Source organism: Crinia signifera, chromosome 6, assembly GCF_055691185.1.
Source record: "Crinia signifera chromosome 6, ASM5569118v1, whole genome shotgun sequence".
NCBI classification, from domain to species: domain Eukaryota; kingdom Metazoa; phylum Chordata; class Amphibia; order Anura; family Myobatrachidae; genus Crinia; species Crinia signifera.
Window position 1 is genome coordinate 246,411,627 of NC_139222.1, and position 20,490 is coordinate 246,432,116.

The 20,490-nt window shown below is 40.7% G+C and overlaps 1 protein-coding gene across 1 annotated transcript in view; it reads left to right on the forward strand.

Annotated features, from left to right (window-relative positions):
* SLC68A1 (solute carrier family 68 member 1) overlaps positions 1-20,438 on the forward strand; it is a 43,428-nt gene extending 22,990 nt beyond the window's left edge. The window contains exons 3-9 of the mRNA XM_083149230.1: positions 5,430-5,509; positions 6,938-7,387; positions 11,118-11,235; positions 13,144-13,240; positions 14,016-14,187; positions 15,668-15,861; positions 16,740-20,438. Coding sequence (XP_083005356.1) covers positions 5,430-5,509; positions 6,938-7,387; positions 11,118-11,235; positions 13,144-13,240; positions 14,016-14,187; positions 15,668-15,861; positions 16,740-16,993 — 1,365 coding nt within the window. The 3' untranslated portion in view covers positions 16,994-20,438. The remainder of the gene's footprint in view (positions 1-5,429; positions 5,510-6,937; positions 7,388-11,117; positions 11,236-13,143; positions 13,241-14,015; positions 14,188-15,667; positions 15,862-16,739) is intronic.
* Positions 20,439-20,490: the final 52 nt, after the last annotated feature.

A 20,490-nucleotide genomic window follows, 5' to 3' on the forward strand; every position in this document is an offset into this window, starting at 1 on the left:
AATTTTCCCTTGATCATCGCAGGAGACCTTAATTCAGTAGAGGACCCCACATTGGATAGGCAACCTACTCCTAGGTCTTCAAGTGCTGTGATATGGCGCAGATTCCAATCTCTCAAATCTGTTCTGCAAGTAACAGATATCTGGAGGCTACTCCACCAGTCTGAAAGAGCATACACATTTCACTCGGCAGTACATCAATCATGGTCTAGGATAGACAACTTCTTTATTGCCAATAATCTAGTTACACAGGTGGTGGAAAATAATATACATACCATTTTGATCTCAGATCACGCCCCCATAACGGTCTCTATCTCTGCCCCCAACAGAATTAGAGGCAGCATTAATTGGAGATTCCCCGCATACTTATATAACTCTGAAGAATTCAAAAATTTTATAATAACTCACTGGATGAATTTCCAGGATGATAATATTGAAGCCTGGGAAAACCCGACTACCTTTTGGGGCGCCTCAAAGGCAGTACTGCGAGGCCATATAATAGACTACACCACAAGAAAGAAAAAAGGGACGTTAAAAGAATATAACACTTTATCTGCAGCCTTGAACAAAGCATTACGAGAGTACTTAGAAACCCCCACAGAGACCTATAAAAATCAATACACACAGTGTAAACAAATGCTAGATGCCCATCTCCTATGTCAGGCGAAGCGAGACGTGTTATACACAAAGCAAAAATTCTATAGGTGGGGTAACAAAGGTGGGAAACTCTTAGCCTCGATGGCGAAACCAAAATATAGGAAACATTACATAACTTCAATAGTTCAGCCTACTACGGGTGCAGTATTAAATAAGGCAGAGGAAATCAACAAGGAATTTGAAGAATACTTCACAAAACTGTACGATACACAGCCGTTTGACATCAATAAACACAAAGCCTTACTTAACTCTATAAACTTACCAAAACTAACGGAAGCCCAACAAGAATCATTGAGTGGTCCCATAACGCAGGAGGAAATACTGGCTGCTATTTCCCAATTGAAATTAGGAAAATCACCTGGGCCAGATGGGCTCAGCAACGAATACTATAAGATGCTCAAGCAGCAGATTGCCCCGGCCTTGCTGGAACTATTCAATGATCTCTTAAGTAATCATACACCCTTTCCTCATTTCACGGACACTACCACTATACTGCTTCCAAAGCCGAATAAATCATTCATTATTAGACTCTTACCGCCCTATAAATCTACTTAATACAGATGTCAAGCTGTTTGCCAAAATAATAGCAGATAGATTACAGGGTATCCTGCCAGAAATTTTGACTACACATCAGTTGGGGTTTGTAAAAGGGCGCCACTCAGTTAAAGGAATTAGAACAGCTATTGCAGCCGTAGCTGCATCCTCCCAATCACAACCAAACCAAAACATATTGTTAAGCCTAGACACAACCAAGGCATTCGACACTGTCCTGTGGCCACATCTATTTGCGGTGTTGGAGGAGAGGAGATTCGGAACATTCTTTTTAAATGCGGTAAAATACTTATACTCAGCCCCAATTACCAAGCTATTGGTAAATGGAATCAGCAGTGCCCCATTAGAACTACGAAGGGGGACACGTCAAGGCTGTCCGTTGTCCCCTCTCCTATTCAATGTAGCAATGGATCCATTAATACGCCTCCTAGAGAAGGATCCCATTTTCAAAGGTATACCCATAGGTAATAAGGAAGTAAAATTGACAGTCTTTGCAGATGATATGCTGTTATACATATCAAATCCGGCTATTTCTCTTTCACATATACTAAAGGTATTAAGCTCCTATGAAGAAATATCAGGATATGCCATAAACTTGCAAAAATCCATAGTACTGTCCTTGGGGAATCTCCATACAGACGATGTTATATTAGATAATGAACACGTACGCTGGACAACGCACAGTATCCCCTACTTAGGCGTCCAGATACCAAGACGATTGGCGATGTTATACTCATTAAACTACTCACCCCTAATACAAAAGACAGCGGAGGAATTGGAGGGCTGGAAAAATCTGCCACTATCGTATTCGGGTCGTCTAAATTTAATCAAAATGATCTCGTTCCCAAGATTAATGTATTTAATCCAAACGCTCCCACTACTTATCACAACGAAGGATATTAAACGCATAAATTCAATATTTACTCAATTTATATGGAAAGGCAAACGACATAAAATTGGATTACTTAAGTTACAACAGATAAAGGAAAATGGGGGATTGGGGATGCCAGATATACACCTATACAATAGGGCTGCGATTTTTAGGATCATATCTGATTGGGCCTCAGGCCAAGATAATTATGCTGCCACCACCTTGGAAAGGGAGTTTCTAGGGGGGGGTGATCTGATGGTATACCTACATATGAAGGACATAGAGGTCCCCCCAAACATACAGGATAATCCCCTCTTGTGGCACACCAAGAGGACCTGGCACTGGGTTCGGAACAGGACAGGGATAGATTCACATAGTACTGTCCTACTGCCTTTCTTGAACAACCCAGATTTTCAAAATGGACAAGCGAGATATCCATTTAACATCTGGAAACTGGGAGGGGTGAATAACATAAGCTGTTTGATAAATAAAGCATTGCACCGCCCCCTTACCTTCCAAGAAGCTGCAACAAAACATGAGACTTTGGCAGGTTATCCCATGGCCTTCTTACAAGCCAAGCACTACATAATAGAGGTAACACGTTCATTCACAGACAAAGACTGGGAAAATGGGGTGGATGCAAACCTACTAAAGCCCCCCATACTTAAAAAAGCTATTTCATTCTATTACAAATTTTTCAGATCTAACATTGACTACTCAGAGCAAACAGGAGGAGTCAAATTGTGGCTAGCGCATTTCCCAAATCTTGAAATTGAAGACCTGATCAAAGCACTTAAGAAATCACAAAAAGCTCTTCCTGCCTCCACATATGTAGAGTTGACCTTAAACGTGTTCCATAGATCCTACCTATCGCCACACAGAAGTTACATGATGGGAAGGTCCAATACACATAACTGCTATCGCTGTGGAGAGCCTAATGCAGATTTGTATCATTGCTTTTGGTCTTGTCCAATAGTACGGAGGTTTTGGTTGCAGATTAAGAGATATGTGGAAACCTCCTTGCTTAATAGCATGCCCTTAACAGCTGAATGGGCAATATTCGGCATCATCCCACCAGAAACAAGAATAAGTAAAGGAGGTAAACGCCTCCTAATAGCCATTAGCGCGGCAGCACGCAAAACGATACTACATGAATGGATATCCCCAACAACACCAACATTTTCTTTGTTTAGATGCAAACTTTTCAATGTGTTCAGGATGGACTGGGTAGAGGCCACTTTAGAAAGAGAATCTAAAACTGAAAAAATTTTCCACACATGGGAAAAATATATATCCACACTGTCGTTGGCAATCCGACAACAGATAGCAAACAGCCTAAAAAATACAACATGGTATTTACTAAGGCTGGCGGCCAATGACCCACCGATAGAACTAACTTGAACGCATGGCTCTAATAGGAAAAATTCGGGGAGAAGGGGTATAGAGGAAAACATACGACAACGCGAAGGTCGGGGGGGGGAGGGAGAGATGCAGGAGATTACTAAGGAGATCTATGTTCACCTGGAGTTAATGGTTTTCAATTAAAACTTGTTTGAGATGCAAAGTATATTACAGCATGTGAAAGATACAAAATAAGAGAGGTACATGCTATGAGAAATAATAACAATGAGGAGAGAGAGAAATTGAATGTTTATTCATAATTGTTGATTTAGAACATGTATACAGCATATGTGATATTCCAAAAACCTGTACCATATAACACAGAGTACACCATTGTCTCAAGAAAGATTACAGATTGTTACAATGTCTATAATTTGTTGGAACTGTTAAAAGCAATGTAATAAGATGCATGCGGAACCTTAAATAAAAAACTTTATTTGGAAAAAAAAAAAAAAGATGCTCTTAGTTGATGGTTCTTCTCCTATACATGTTGGTCACCAATCTTCCATCTCCAGAGACTGTTAATACAAGAGCTAAAAATAATGGCTCATCTCTGCGGTGAAATTTAATTGGTTAAAGTTTAGTAAAATTCAGATAGGAGAAACTACTTCTTCTCCGATTGGGAGGATGTTCTATATTGGAATTTATAACTAAATTTCATTGGATAAGCACCAGCAGCTGGGAGAGGACAGTCCAGTGCAGGTATTTCGTACAAAAATCTGGCCGGACAATAAGTTATGCTACCAAAGCTGTTTTATAAAAAAAGGACTACACTAACAACCATAAGAAATGGCCATTTAATTGTACCCAAAGACCTAACAGATGGACGATTAATGTGACAGTTTCTAACAGTGCTACTAATCCACCGAGTACCCACAAAGTACAGGACTTATATGTTATATGTTGTCTAGTGCAAGGTGCACCGTCTTTTTACAATTTATTATTGTATTTTTATATATTCTCACTGGCCAGTAAATAATGTTTGATTAAATGAATATATTCAATTAATTTTGTTTGGCGCATTTTATATTTTTTATGTTCTATATTGGAGATTATTATGTGGTCGGTATATTTACCATTCTGAGCTCCACCTTCCTGCTGCCACCACCCGAGGGATAGATCTGCTTCAGTGAACTGTTAACTCCTTGCATTTGCCGTCTCTGTTGTATGACCCAGAGACAGAATACTTGTTTACATGTCAGCGAGACATCTACATTCTAGTATCATCAATCAGCCATGTGGGTCCCTGCCACACACAACTAATAACTCTGTGTCACTGTACACAATGCTAGCTACATGCTGAATACATGAAAGGACTCTAATGTGTATTTACATGCAGTTTACTGATGGAACACATGCAAATAACTGTCCCTACAGAACAATAGCCATGATTGTGCACCACACAGGTTCCAGGAATTAGGGCTTATGTGGCCTACACAAGGGGTGATTTCAGGGCATTTTATAAGCTATCGCACTAGATCGGGGGGCAGCCACTGAAGCCTGTTTTATTACTTTATCCTAAAGTGATTATCTGTTAATTTTGCATCTGTTGCCACAAATGTCATCATTAGTACTGGCATATACAACAGGCCCATGCTAGGTTCATGATCCCTCAAAAAGCGGCTTTCTTTCTGTGTGTGCAGGAATTGGGTCGAGCCTTGTATACATGCCTGTGACACAACCATGACACGCCCACAAGTTCCATGTCATCACCTTGCCACCGCCCCCTTCCTTTTTTTTTAAGGGAAATACATCTGGCCAAGTCACATTTGATGGACATACACAGAAATGGGTAAAGTCACTTTTACACATGCGCTGCTTGCAGACACTTACTCAACCTTCACATCCGTGCAATTCGCAATCACTCGCTATATACCTTTGTTAAATTCATTTTATGGCTACCCCATCTAACCACTCACTTGTTACATATAATGCTGTGTTTTTATTTCAGACTGTATTCTTAATATGGAACAGCTTGAACGACCCTTTGTTTGGATGGTTAAGTGACCGCATCTTCCTGAACACAAAACAGTAAGTCTGATGACTTCAGGAAATGTAAAAGATGTGTCCTGAATATAGGTGCACAGTTTGCAGACTCTCCGAGCTATCACTCCATAGCCTTCGCTGATGATACCTAACTATCTGTTAAGTTGTAATTGTTCTTCTGTATTTCTGCCACCATGATTCATGCTAGAGAACCAGCAGTTCTGGATGCATAGCTGGCCAGTAAATAAGTAGAGCACAATTTGCATGTGTTTGACAAAACTTCCAGGGATGACGTTTAATCCCTCTGTGGGTAAATGCTGGATTATAAGAATGATCTACAACAGCGGTTCCCAACCCTGGTCCTCGAGTACCCCCAACAGTGCACGTTTTCCAGGTCACCCGGCAGGTGCACTCATTATTCAGGCACATTTTAAAAGCTCCACAGGTGGAGCTAATTTTGTCACTTGTGATCCTGTGAGGAGACCTGGAAAACGTGCACTGTTGGGGGAACTTGAGGACCAGGGTTGGGAACCACTGATCTACAGTCACGCGAATACTACCCATTAGTAAGTGGCTCTTATGGCGTTATGCGGAATTCTGTTGCACTTAGCAATATATTTTATTATGGGAAGCCCTGTAATGCGTTTGTTTTGTTATATAGTTTTCTATGTATGTAAGATACTTTTCAATTGCTGTCCGTGCTAGACATCTATTGAAAATATATGTGTAATGAAATTATTTAAGGTCAATATATGAATTTATATTTACTTTACACATCATAATAAATCCCCTTACACTTGTCACTGGGAACTGTCACCGCTTATCTGTGCCTCTCAAACTAACTTCAATTATATAACTTACTAAAATAATATAAAGAAAATACGTAAGACACAGAATATGTGTCATAGGTATATTCTTTGTATTGTGTTAAACAAATATACAGGGGAAGCCCCTGACTGCATGAAATTTGTATAGCTGCATGAATTGTCACCTAGACCCCTACACCCACACCTGCACATCTCCCACTTCATGTGTTTTTCAAATTTATTGAAGTGATAAAGTGTCTGGTTTTTATCACCGGCCAATCAGCTCCTACCTGTGAAGTTACAGGCTTGGTTTGAAAAATGACAGGTAGGAGCTGATTCGCCGGTGATAAAAACCAGACACTTTATCATTTCACGAGCTTAATAATCTACCCCTAAGTTTGGTGAATTGTTATATGAGGTGGGGACGGAGACTGGAGGTCTTGTCACATTAGTCTTAACTCTGTTTGACTGATCACTTCACAGCAGTCTCACAGTGATTGGACGATTTTATCTACTTATTCGTAGATTTACATGTTTTAGTACATTGACCTAGTCAGATTTCTTGTAAACATAAATAAATATAAAATATAAACATTTGAATTCTACAGTGAACAACCTTTTTATTTTTGAAACGATTATATTGATGAGTAGATTTTTCTTGCCACAGGTCCAATGTAGATATCTCAACTCCTGAAGTGGTGCTAAAGAGACTCAATGCTTTGAGCAGAAATGGACCATTGTTTGCCCTCTCTTTCCTGGCATTCTGGGTATCCTGGGCTCACCCTGGATTACAGTTCCTCATCTGTCTCTGCCTGTACGACAGCTTCCTCACCATGGTGGACCTTAACCACAATGCCTTGTTGGCTGACCTTGCCGTGTCAGCGGTGGAGAGGACAAGACTGAACTTTCACTGTTCACTTTTTAGCGCTATTGGTTCCCTATCTGTTTTTGCGTCTTACACCGTTTGGAACAAGGAAGACTTTTTCTCCTTCAGGATATTTTGTGTGATCCTAGCAGCAGTATCTGCCCTGGGGTTTACAGTGTCAACATGGCTGCTAAGGCAACGTTTTCAGCCTGGAGTGAAAGCTACTGGGGAACAGGACTCCATATTGAAAGAGTAAGTGTGAGATATTGCAACTGTTGGTATGCATATGGTAAAATGTGGTTTCAAATAACAATTTACACGGTTTAAACAAGATCAACTTTCTTTAGACCCCATTTTACGTGAAAGAAGCCATTTTGAATCAAGCCTCAGTGATGGCCTGCATTCTAACCAATGTCTGTTTAATTTCAAAGCTAGGTACACAATATGCGGTATTTGCAAACGGTATGCACGATAACTATATCGTTAACAATATTATCGTCTAGTGTGCGCCCACTGAATTGGTGTCCCGGCAGGTCATTAACAACCCACCCTGCTGTCTAAACATGCAGTCGAATCTGCCTATATCGCCAATACTCGCATGTTCAGTGGGTGCCTGGGTGACATCACTGAACAATATCCTTAACAATATCAACAAGGCCATGAATAGCATAATGTGTACCCAGCTCAACTTTAATGTGAATTATTATGGCATCTACTACTACATAATGAGACAGCACTATAGAGCTAAATAAAATTGTTAATAACTGGTTGATTCAGGGCTGATCTTATGATTAGGCAAATGCTGGCCAAACATCAGACCAACTTTCCTCCAACCATCCAACTAGTTTGTTGGATGGAATAAAAATCTGGTACTGTATGGGAGCAGATGTAATTTGTAATGAAGTCATTTGTTTCCCAAATCGGAAAATGGGCAACAACTGTCACTCAGACAATGTACTGTAGTTGGACCTATTTGATTTAAACCATTTCACTGAATGTTTTTGTCCATTCTCCTGAGTTTGTGAGCAAATTGCTTATTGGCCCTGGGGTCACTCATACCTTTTTTCAAAAGTTAATAATAATGCAACAAGTAGTCTGTAATTACAGACCTCATCTAGAGTACTGTGTTCAGTTCTGGAGGCCATATCTCCAGAAGGATATAAATACATTAGAGACTGTACAAGGAAGGGCAACTAAAATGGTGCATGGCCTACATCACAAAACGCACCAGGAAAGACTAAAATATCTTAATATGTATAGTTTAGAGCAGAGAAGGGAAAGGGGGGACATGATAGAAACTTTCAAATATATCAAGGGCTATAACAAGGTACAGGTGGGAGACATTCTTCACAGGAAGAGGAGCAGCAGAACACGAGGACATGCACTGAAACTAGAGGGAGGAAGATTCAGGGGAAATGTGAGGAAGAATTACTTCACAGAAAGGGTAGTGGATAAGTGGAATAGCCTACCATCAGAGGTGGTAGACGCAAATACAGTAGTACAATTTAAACACGCTTGGGATAGGCATAGTGATATCCTTACAAAGAAATAAGGATCAAATATGGTTTGAGGTAACATGTTTAAAAAAGGGGCAGACTAGATGGGCCAAGTGGTTCTTATCTGCCGTCACATTCTATGTGTCTATGTTACACACTGTATGATCATTTAGAGACTCATACAATATTCTGTAATTATATAATGTATGATTATTCAGATTCTCATGCAAAGCTCATCTTTTAAGCGATATTGAATCTTGTGTCAGCTGAACAATTTGTCAGCTCCCATTAATATAAACATTTGCTACTAAGCAAAACAACTTTCATTCAAATGTTATAAAATGTCTTTGTGTAAGTGGAATTAAGCCAGTTAATAATATCTCTAAGTGCTAGTTGCCCTCCAGCTGATGTACTGTATACAGTATAATCCTTTTCTTGAAGAGGTGTTTTTGTCTTGTTTATGGCCCTAGCTGACAGGTTCCTCTCCAACATCTCAACCAACACCCCCCCCCCCCCCCCCCCCTCCTTTAGGTGCAGATGAGGATTTATTGTAAGCTGCTTGAGTATTGAGCAAATGCAATATTTGGTCTTTTCTTTCTCCACACCTGTCTGTAGTGTTGCATAGAGGATCACACTTTTGTTGTCAGAGATGGTAACGCCTGAGTGGTAATGCACACAGACACCCGGTCGCTGGAACTTGCCCTCACATGACATTACGTGTTCTCTGTGCTGTTGAGAGCCCCCCCCCCCATTGGATTTCTCATCATCTCCGGTGTCGCTTTTGCAAGGGTATGGACCAGTTTCCAGTAAAGAATAGGGCAACACCCTATAAAAGACATACGTAAACGATTACAAGGATTTGTTTGATTAAGGCGTGAAGATTGGATTTCCATAATAACATCTCCTAAACCTTCTGTTGCTTCTACCTAGAAGTGACCGACTAATCCGCGTTTAGCATTTCAATTGTTCATTAGACTCCTGCATTTGGAATCTTAAGAAGTAAATTTACTAATCCTGATATCACAGTTGTTGGAACTTACTGGCGTGTGTCACTTTACACAACATGCTGGTAAATCCTACATGTACCTTGGCCGTTTAAAAGACTAGCATATTACCTCCAAACGGGCAACATGTCGCCAAATCTGTTGTCAAACAGTCTGAAAATATTTAAACAAGTCGTCGTCAACCACCTAATGCTCAACCACAGTCTCAAACCCTTATAACATTGAAGCCCGTTACACTATATTATACTGTAGGTGTATTTTAGCTACTGCTAATTTCTGGTTTGCGGTGTGTTGGTTTTTTTATGCATGAAGTTAAGTTTAGGAACAAAAAAAGTCATAATTGCCCCCATAAATTCGACCAGATATGGAATCCCTGGACGCTAGATATGGCTGGTTCCTCCCCTCTAAGAACTCCACAGTAATAGATAACTAGATGTGTATAGCACCCTAATATTGCATGAAACTACCTACATATGTCCTATCAATTTTCCTTAAGAGTTTTCTTAAATTCTTGCTACACCTTTGTACACCTGAATCCTAATATCTATCCCCGACCACCAACCCCCGTCCCCCCCTTTTCCGCCCACCCCCCTCTCTCATTTTCTTTTTCTCTTACTTCTCTATGTAATGTTTTGTCATAAGTACATTACTTTTTATTCTGCCTTCTCCTGGAATAAATAAAAAGTAAAAAATAAAGTTATAATTAATATACAACACAGCACTATTTTTTTAACGCCTTTGAGTGCCAAGTGAATTTATCAAAATAGGTGTCAAAATTGGCAAGTAACCCTTTTTATTCATCATAATGACCTGTATACCTTCTTTAAGAAATAGAATATATTTGTTTACACAACATTTTTTTAATTTGAATTTACATAACAAATTTGAGCAATGCTGGCATTTTTAGTGGATATTTTGAACATCTCAAGGGGTTAAGCATGCAATGCAGTGGTGCCCTATACTGATGACTAGATCCTCATTTGCATCAGCATACCACATGGTGCAAATTCCCACCACAGTAGGACTCAAATGTCCTAGGATAGAAGGCCATTAATAGGTGGTGAACTACCAGCTGGGATTGGGGGGGGGGGGGGGGGTGTATTATAGGTCTTGATACTAGAGCAGGCCTGACCCACTTGGGGCTCTCCAGATGTTGTAACACCACTCCTCCCAGCATGCTTTGCCACAGTCCCAGCATTCCATGATAGCAAATCTGTGGCCGTGCATGCTGGGATTTGTGTTTACACAACAGTTTGAGAGCCGCAGGTTGGCCAGGCCTGTACTAGAGGGAGGGGTAGGGGAAATAAAAACTCACCCAAATGCCGAAGAATTACAGTTCTGACTCCTAATGATTATATAATATCATTACAGTGTGTTACAATTTTCATATTTTTCTTTTCTATGTAACTGACATGTAGTGTGGCTGAATTTAGAGGTTGTTGGTGTGTCATGGATATAATACTGCAGTCTTTTCTCCCGTAGATTATATGTGAGTGAACCCTCAGCTTCTCCTGAGAAGAATATCACTCTTCTAGAATACCTCAAACAACTGTCCAAGCAGCGGAACTTCGTCTGGTTTGTCTGCATGAACTTGGTGCAGGTAAGGTGGAACATTCTGTAGTGTTGCCACAGCTAAGTGCATGCGTATCTCAGCTGTACATTGTATGAAGTGTGCAGAATACACTATCATAGTGCTCAGGGGATCTCACTGTGTGTGGGCAACGTTCTAGTATTCAGAGACCTTTAGATCTGTTGGGGAAATGTGAGAATTTCAGAGCCACTTAGCAAGATCCAGGTAGGTTACTATTCCGTGGGTATGGGGTCATTGGCTCAACCAATATTTGTTCGACATGCATTGGGTTGACCACTGAAGGTTGACATATGAAATAGGTCGACATGCCTATGGTCGACACAAGCATTAGATCGACAATGGCTAGCTCTACAGTCAAATGGGTCGCTGTTGGTTTTTCACTTTTTTTTGTCCCAAATATCGAAATAGTCGACATGGACGGCGTCACAGTGTACCCTGTCCCCTCGCATGGCTTGCTGTGCTGGCACTATTTTATTCTCCCTCCACAACCTAGTGGATGGTAGGACATAAAATACCCCGTCGGCACATGTCCGCTCAAAAAAAATTGTGAAAAACCCCTGTCGACCCAACCATTGTCGACCTAATGCTTGTGCCGGCCCTTCAACCATGTCAACCTTAGGCATGTCGACCTATATCATAGGTCACCCTAAGCCAGTGGTAGCCAACCCCAGCCCTAAGCCATGTCGATCTTCAGTGGGGGGATTGTTGCAGGTAAGTATGGAATGGTCCTGATTCTGAGTCCGGCATTAAAGATTCTGTGTGTGTGTGTGTGTCTTGGGCAGGTGGATTGTGTGTGACCTTATTCTAATACTGGTACAAGAGCAGCACTTCCGTGTGTCTGCATGCGCAAGGATATAGATGCTGAATTACGCTTGGTTTACCTCAGACGCTTCCATCAGACGCACAATCGAAATTTGCACCAGCCCATAAAAGGTGCACAGTCTTATCATTTAGGCCAGGGGTAGCCAACTCCAGTCCTCGAGCGCTACCAACAGTGCACGTTTTCCAGCTCACCACACAGGTGCACAGCTGTTCTCATTACTGACTAACACATTTTAAAAGATCCACAGGTGGAGCAAAATACTTCACTTGTGATTCCGTGAGGAGACCTGGAAAACGTTAATTGTTGGTAGCTCTCGGGGACAGGAGTTGGCTACCTCCTAATTTAGGGAATCCTCGTTACAGTGCTCTGATGTAAACAGTCTGTCTGAGTCTAAAGGCTTCCATACACATAGCCAAGGTATTGCATGCGATTCCTCTGCAACGCCCTGCCGGCTAGATTACATATGATATATCCTATGCGCTCACTGCAAACGATGTATCGCATGAGATCCCATTCACAGCTGCGGGATACAATGTATTCTTATTGCAGCATTGACAATCTCCGGATCCGATGCACACGGTACCGTGCATTGGATCAGAATCGGAAGTAAAAGACATACGATTTGACACTTCACAGGAATTATTCATCGTTAATGAAGTTGAGCATACACACTAGAAGAGATTTATAAAGATATCGCTCAGAAGGGCCCCTATATTGTTGGGTTTTCTGGAAATGACCAAATATTAAAACGTATCTCCTGTTTGGGGACTTAAGGTTCTTCTTACAGTAGAACAAATGTTTGATTTTTGTAATCACTTTTACTAGAACAGATAATCCAGTCGCACATAAACAGATTTGTATGTTGCGTCATATATGAAGACATCACGGTACCTTGTTGAATAGGAGGCGGTTAGTGTACAGTATCCATAACACTGTTATCTGGGGCAAAGCAGTGCCACTAAGTACACAACGTATTTACTTCTATCACTGCATATCTTCATTCAGGGTGTGTTGTGCTCGGACGTCTGTCAGGGGAATAAATGATGTGCTGTAGGAAGGCTTGTGTTGCTAAGTTTCTGCTTTTTGTTTCACAGGTATTTCACTGTCATTTCAACAGCAATTTTTTCCCCCTCTTCCTGGAGCACTTGTTGTCTGACAGAATCTCTCTTTCTACTGGGTCATTTTTACTAGGTAAGTTTAACCCGCCGACCCAACCGGATAAAGTACGCGTTAAGCACAGGTGATCCAATACACTGCCACACTTGCTGCAGCATACATTTAAATTACCCTTTTGAAGGATTTCCCCCCCCCCCCTTCATTTAAATATCCATGATTTGCAAAAAATGCAATTTCATTCCACATTGACTTGGCAGTTCTCTCCTCATTAAATGGTTAAGCAGTGCTCCTTGTGGTGAGAATCAAGCAGCTATCAATGCTCAGCTCATAATATTATTACAGAGTTGAGGATGTTGTAAAATATCAGTACAGTGGTAGTCCAGAAGGAGAGGCTGACGCGTTTCATCACAGTGAAACGCGTCAGTGCCAATTTGTAGAACCACTGAATCAATGTTTGCAACTTTCTTCGATTTGTTATTACTTAATGGCAACAATTATGTTATTGTTTACTAAATTTTAATTCTAGTTTGTAGTACTGTCTGGACAATCTAACTCACAGATTCTCAACTGCGGTCCACAGAACCCCACACAGCGTATGTTTTGCAGGTCTCCTCATAAAATCAAGTGAAATAATTATCTCCACCTGTGGATCTTTTAAAATGTGTCAGTGAGTAATGAGTGCACCTGTCGGGTGGCCTAGAAAATGAACTGTGTGGGGTCCTGAGGACCGAGTTTGAGAACCACTGATCTATACCATATCTGTGTTAGAAGTGCTTAAACCTTTTATGTATCGCTATTGATTTATTCATTATAAGCAGTTATGTATATTTTATTGTTTACTGTTTTTCAGGTGTTTCTTATATAGCTCCCCATCTAAACAACATGTACTTCCTCTCCTTGTGTCAAAAATATGGGGTCTACAGTGTGGTTCGCTGCCTGTTCATTCTGAAGCTGGTTCTTAGTGTGGTGATGCTTCTAGCCGGGCCCGACCAGATATACCTGCTTTGTATATTCATAGCCAGGTTTGTTGCCCCCTCTACACTTGTTTGTTATTGTGCTCAGAGTATAATCCACTAAATAAATGATCCCAAATGTTTCGTTCTATTGCCCCTTTGGTTCCATGAATTTATTGCAGCCATTTTTTTATTTTTAATATTCAATTTTTGTAATTAATAACCTATTAACAGTATTAAGTAATGCTATTGGTAATGGAAATTTTAAGTTTTTTTTATTATATGTAGAAAAGAAATAAAACCATGACCGATTTCTTGCTGATATAGGGGTCTATTCAATTAGAGTTGGAAACTGCCGTTTGTCGGAAAAGAGCCTTTTCTGACTTTTTTCAGTCAAATCCATGAGTCGACCTATTCAATTTTTTTGGAGGTTTTTTTCCCTGACAGGTCGGAGTAGCCACCAATCCACATGCCTTTGTCGAAAACGGGGCCATATTGGACAGGTTTTGGCCTATTTCCTACAATCTCAATCCAGCTTTTAAAATAAGTCAGATTGAGGCGGTGAGGATGGCACCGGCTAAGCGGCAGCAGCGGGTGATGCTGCTGCTCATCGGTCTTGCCACTCTGCTCTCTGACGGGTATCCTCCCTGCCAGGCTCCTCTCTCCCGGAAGCGCTCCCCGGCCAGCAGGCAGCTAAAGGATGAGTGCGGCTCCTTCTAGCAGCTCCCTGTGATTTCGCACACAGGGAGCTGCTAACTGCAGCAGCAAGACAGGACACCAGGAATGGCCAAATACGACGTTGGATTTGGCCGCTCATTGAATAGGTCTTGTCGGATCTAGTCCAACAAATGTATGTCGGAAACTGATCCAACTTTATTGAATAGACCCCGTAATGTGGAGTTTATACTAATTCAGCTTCTATATGCTGACACACCTGTGATTACGGACATCTGTTGCTAGGATACCACAGCAATACCAAAGCCATGAACACACAGGTGGCATATTAGCCCGATATGTAGTTTCCTGACACACTGGGACAATGTAACAGTCCAATCATACAGTGTGTGCAACCATTCATGTGCAATCAGAGTAGCTGTATGTTTCAAGCAGACGCCTCCTGCTGCAGCAGTCATCTGACCTGCGTCCTAGAGAGCAGCATCGGATCAAAGCACCACACTGATGCTGCCTGTAGGAGGAGCCAGGAAATCCCTGACCTCTTCCCATCCCCAAATGGCCGCAAAACACCTCTCCAACCTCTCCCCGCCCTGGAATCAGACTATTATTCACTGACATTGCGATGCCAGACTGTGTCCTATGGACCTTTTCAAGCACAGCTTTACACTTAATAACACCTTTTATTGATGCTAGAACAGATCCTGTAAAGTGTTGATATTGGGTTAGTATGCCCTTAAAAACCTAGTTCTATGACTTTACCATGGAAGGGTGGATAAAAAAGAAAAACAAGAGAAAAAAAGTTGTCTGGTGGTAGTTCTATAAATTGGTTTGCGTTGCATGATCTCCTTCACCATTCTCTCCATTTCTGTTCCAGCAACCGTGTTTTCACCGAGGGGACGTGTAAATTACTGAACCTGGTGATCACCGACTTGGTAGATGAAGATTTTGTGCTAAACTGCAGAAAACAAGCAGCTTCAGCGCTAATGTTTGGAATGGTTGCCTTGGTTACCAAACCTGGCCAGACATTGGCTCCACTTATCGGCACATGGTTACTTTGCGTCTACACAGGTAAATGTCACAGTTTGCTAAACACAGCTGAGTCAGTGTCGTTTGAAAAATCCAGTTTATTAACTTCGGGTAAAGTTTATTTTTCTGTCAATGTCCATTGGATTCTATGGATGTTATTCAGCAAATTAAACCTTGTTTCTTTGTCAGAATATTTGTTTATATAGCACAGTGTTAATTTAATTTGCAATCAAATGCTGATTGCCAAAGTGCACTTGGTTATTTAAACCAGTGGTTCCCAAACTGGGTGTGACAGGTGTGCCATGGATGGGTGGTCCAGTACTAAGTAAAATGATCTTGGGTTAATCTGCTTGGCAAGTGGCTGCCTATTATAAAAGAAGAAATGTGATAAACAGAAGTGCAGGCCTGACTTCCACCAGACCAACTGAACCATAAGGCCGGTTTCACACACTCCGGCTCCTGCCAGAAGGTGAAATCCCGCACGGCCAGGGAGCCGTGCCGCACACAGTACTTTATCATGGAGGGGCTGGCCACAGCTCGGCAGCCGTCCCTTCCAGTGGCGGGATCCGGCTGCAGCCGGGCCGTGGCCGTCCCGTGTGAATGGACACAATAGTGTCCATTCACAACTAATGTGTGCTGCACGGCTCCCTGGCCGTGCCGGATTTCACCGTCCGGCAGGAGCCGGAGTGTGTGAATCCGGCCTAAGGATGTTACATAGCACTGCCATAAATTTAAATATTATATGACTGTATTCTTGTTTTAGAAGCGTTTGTAGTACTTTTTTTTTTGTTTATAGGAAAAAACTTTATTTAAACAATTAAACTGCAGTTTTTGTTTTGTTTTTTAATGATGTTTACTTGGTAAGTTGAGGAGGTAGGTTTACGTACTATATTGTTACGTTGTTTCCTTTTTTATTGCAGGATATGATATATTTCAGCGGGATGCTATGAATCATATAAGTACAGAACCACAGATGGATTCTAGCCGCATACTAACAACCACTCTCCGGCAAGGGTGCTTTTATCTCTTGGTATTCATCCCAATAACTTGCGCTCTTCTGCAGCTCTTCACCTGGTCCCATTTCACACTACGTGGAAAACGCCTTTTAGCAGTGAAAGCTTATCGTCAGACTAAGCCTCAAAACACAGTTCCGCAAGATGTCAAAACGATATAACATAGCGTTTTACAGCTATTAAGAACCACTTGGCTAATCTGGTCTGCCAATGTAAACAAACACATTTTATTTTTCTTTGTCTGGATATAATTAACCTACCCGTAAAGTGAGACAACCCACTCATGAATGGGAAGAATACGAGAATTCCACACAGTGAAAACCATGGTGGGAATCTATCCCATGACCTCGGTATTGAGGCAGTAATGCTTATCATGACACCGTCTGCACCGCCCAAATGAAGGACAGCTGTCCTCAAGTTATTTTTTTACTCTGGAGATAGGTATATAGATTGGTTCCACTAGTTTCCTTAATATTCAATCCCAGCTACTAGCATCCGTTTCTGACATTATTAGGTCGAATGTCACTTGGCCTATTCAATGTGGACTATGTTCTTCTGACAAGCAAAAAAGGGCACTGATAGTTGGAAACGGCCGTGGATTTGACAATCCTGCGGCCGTTCTCTGACAATACAGATTCACCTCCATAGGAAGGTGACCCTGTTGCAGACGAGTTCCGGCCAGGATTGCATACTGTAAGCTGCTATTTTGGCCTGGTGGAAATAGCGATGGGATTGAATATAGTATAGTGCATTACTTCATGGCACAGAAATGAAAATGGCTCAGAGGGAAGCGGTTGGTTGACCCATTCACCTTGCTGCTGAACTTTTTTATATTTTTTATAAAAAAAATTGGCAGAAATGTTGCCATTCACTCTATTCAGCAGCATCAACTTCTGATAACGATCTGATGGCTCTAACTGAAACCATCAGCGATGCTTTGTTGGATCCGCCCTACTGTATAGAGACCTGAGCAGTACAGAAGATGGTCAGATGAGATCACAGCTACATGTACACACAAGGACCCTGCTAAGTAGAGTGACCGGTGGGCTTCTGACCTAAGTGCTATTAGAAGTTCTGGAACATGGGATATTTATATTAGATGCAACACCACTTCAATGATCTTCTCTACCAAGTACATCATTTGTTACAACACCAGTTACTAAAACCGGAAATAAATCAAACGGATTCTTTGTGATTAAGCGGTGGACACATTTAGCCAACGTCATCTATGTTCAATTTTCCATTCCAAGACCAAATGCAACTTGTGCTATTGTATATAATGTTTGCGTTCCAGGCAGACAATGATGAATTATTGTAAAAATGTGGAAACCTTTTGATGTATTATTTTGTATCACTGACATTCCAGGGGTCTTGTGTGATGTTTTACTTGCTGGCAAGTAAGGAAAGATGTGTATTATATGAGTGATCATTGTGGAGTACCGTCAGGGACATTATACAGAGCAGGGATAACCACTTGAATAGAATTGTTATAGTCTTACATTAAGAACCTTTAAGTGCAACCACCTCCATCATAATGATTGGCTAATAGGCAATACGCTTGAATCTGTCCAAATGCCATCACCTTCGTGAGACGCAACATAGCTTCCATAATCTGATGGGGCAAATGTAACAGGATTTTACTTACAGCTGACTTGATTACAGTGAGAATTAACAGATTTAAAGCAAAAATGTTTTAATTTATTTAGAAAGAGACAAACTGGTTTTGCCTTTTAACAGTGGTCATTTTAAATTTAGTGATGATGGTGTTGGACCCCATAAATTGCAGGCTTTCACATTTGGCCCAAAACATTCTTTTGATCTGCTTAACCCTTTGAGTGCTGAGTAAATTTATCAAAATAGGTGTGAAAATTGCCAAGCAAATATTTGTATTCATCATCATCATGGTGACCTGTAATTTTATATAGGGAATATAATATTTTTTTTATTTGCATTTATATAACCAATGTCAGAGACGCTGATGATTTTAGTGGATATTTTGCGCATCTCTCACAGATGTTGACACTCAAAGGGTTCAATATTCTTGCATTACATGTTCTGTAATTCATCCATGCTCTATTGGCACTCAAATAATAGGAACTTAGTTTTTTTTTCTTCTATTCTAGTAATGATATCAAACTCTAATAGAAGAAAAAACGATGAAGCACGGATGAAAATTTGTGCCATAATTATTCTATTATTTACTTTAGTTTTATATATTCATTGCACATTTACGAAGAAAGAGTTTTGGTTTAATGCAAAATTTAAGTACATGAACAGCCTGTGTTTTATTAAGTCAGTGGTTCCAGACCCTGGTCCTCAAGTACAGGTTGAGTATCCCGTATCCAAAATGCTCGGGACCAGGAGAATTTTGGATAACGGATTATTCCGTATTTTGGAATATTTTAATATTTCAATGATGTATTTTGAAGTATCTTGCATGTATGCTGTATAAACACATAATATACACACAAATATATTTTATTACCACATAAAATACACACAAACATATTTTATTTGTTCAAAAAACAAGGTTTCAAAACGTGAAACAAAATGTGTGTACTATCTCAGCACTGAATTTGAATGCCAAGCAATCATTGTCTTGTACATATATAGTGCCAGTTACATATCATGTCCTCAGTAGTGCTGTTACAAATGTCCCCAGTGAGTTTTTAGCAAAAAAAAAAATTTTTTTCACTTTCTGGAATGTCCGTATTTCGGAATAATTTGGATAACGGATATTCGGATACGGGATACTCGACCTGTACCGCCAACAGCACATTTTTTCCAGTTCTCCACACGGAATCACGGGTGAGATAATTAATTCCACCTGTGAATCTTTCCAAATGTGTCTGAATGAGTGCACCTGTACTTGAGGACCAGGGTTGGAAACCACTTTTAAATCCATTATTAAGGCCCATTCAGATATGTAGGTGTACATTTACTAAAGCTTCTAAACATTAAGAGCCCATAGCAACTAATCAGATTGTCTATCATTTCTCTATTGTATCCTTGGAAAAGAAAGACAGAATCTGATTGGTGGATATGAGCAACTTGAAGCTTGAGTAAAGTTACACCTTAGAGGCCCTACAGTTGCAGATGATGTGTTTGCTTAGAACTGTGGGATATTGCTAGCAGAACATCGCTTACTTTGCCTCATAACCCCATAGTGGTCGGCAGGTAAATTAGTGATCCTACTGAACCATAATTTAACCCTGCACACCAGTAAGAATTTAGAAACCTCTTCGCCAGAACTTGTTTGAGCGGTTTTCCTAACTAGCCGCATGTGCAAACTGGCAAGTATATAACGGAGAGGCCGGTATTATGGATCCTGAAATCTAAATTAATCTTAAATGGCCGTTTCTTTTTTAACCAGTGAAACCGTTAACCTGGGACCACTTCATCCTCCTATGATACAATAAAGTGTTTACAATGAAAATCTGAGATTGTACTAGGGTTTCTCTATAGTTACCTAAACAATTGCTACTCAGCCTCTGAATGTATACCTCATTTCATCTCAGGACATCCTTATTTGTGCTGGACCAATCACTGCCATGTTCTGGTGTGATCATAATTTGCCATCAAAATAAAATTCTATTTTCTCCACAGTATTGTTGTGCGCCAGTTATTCCAATAATGCACCCATCAGAACTCATCACAG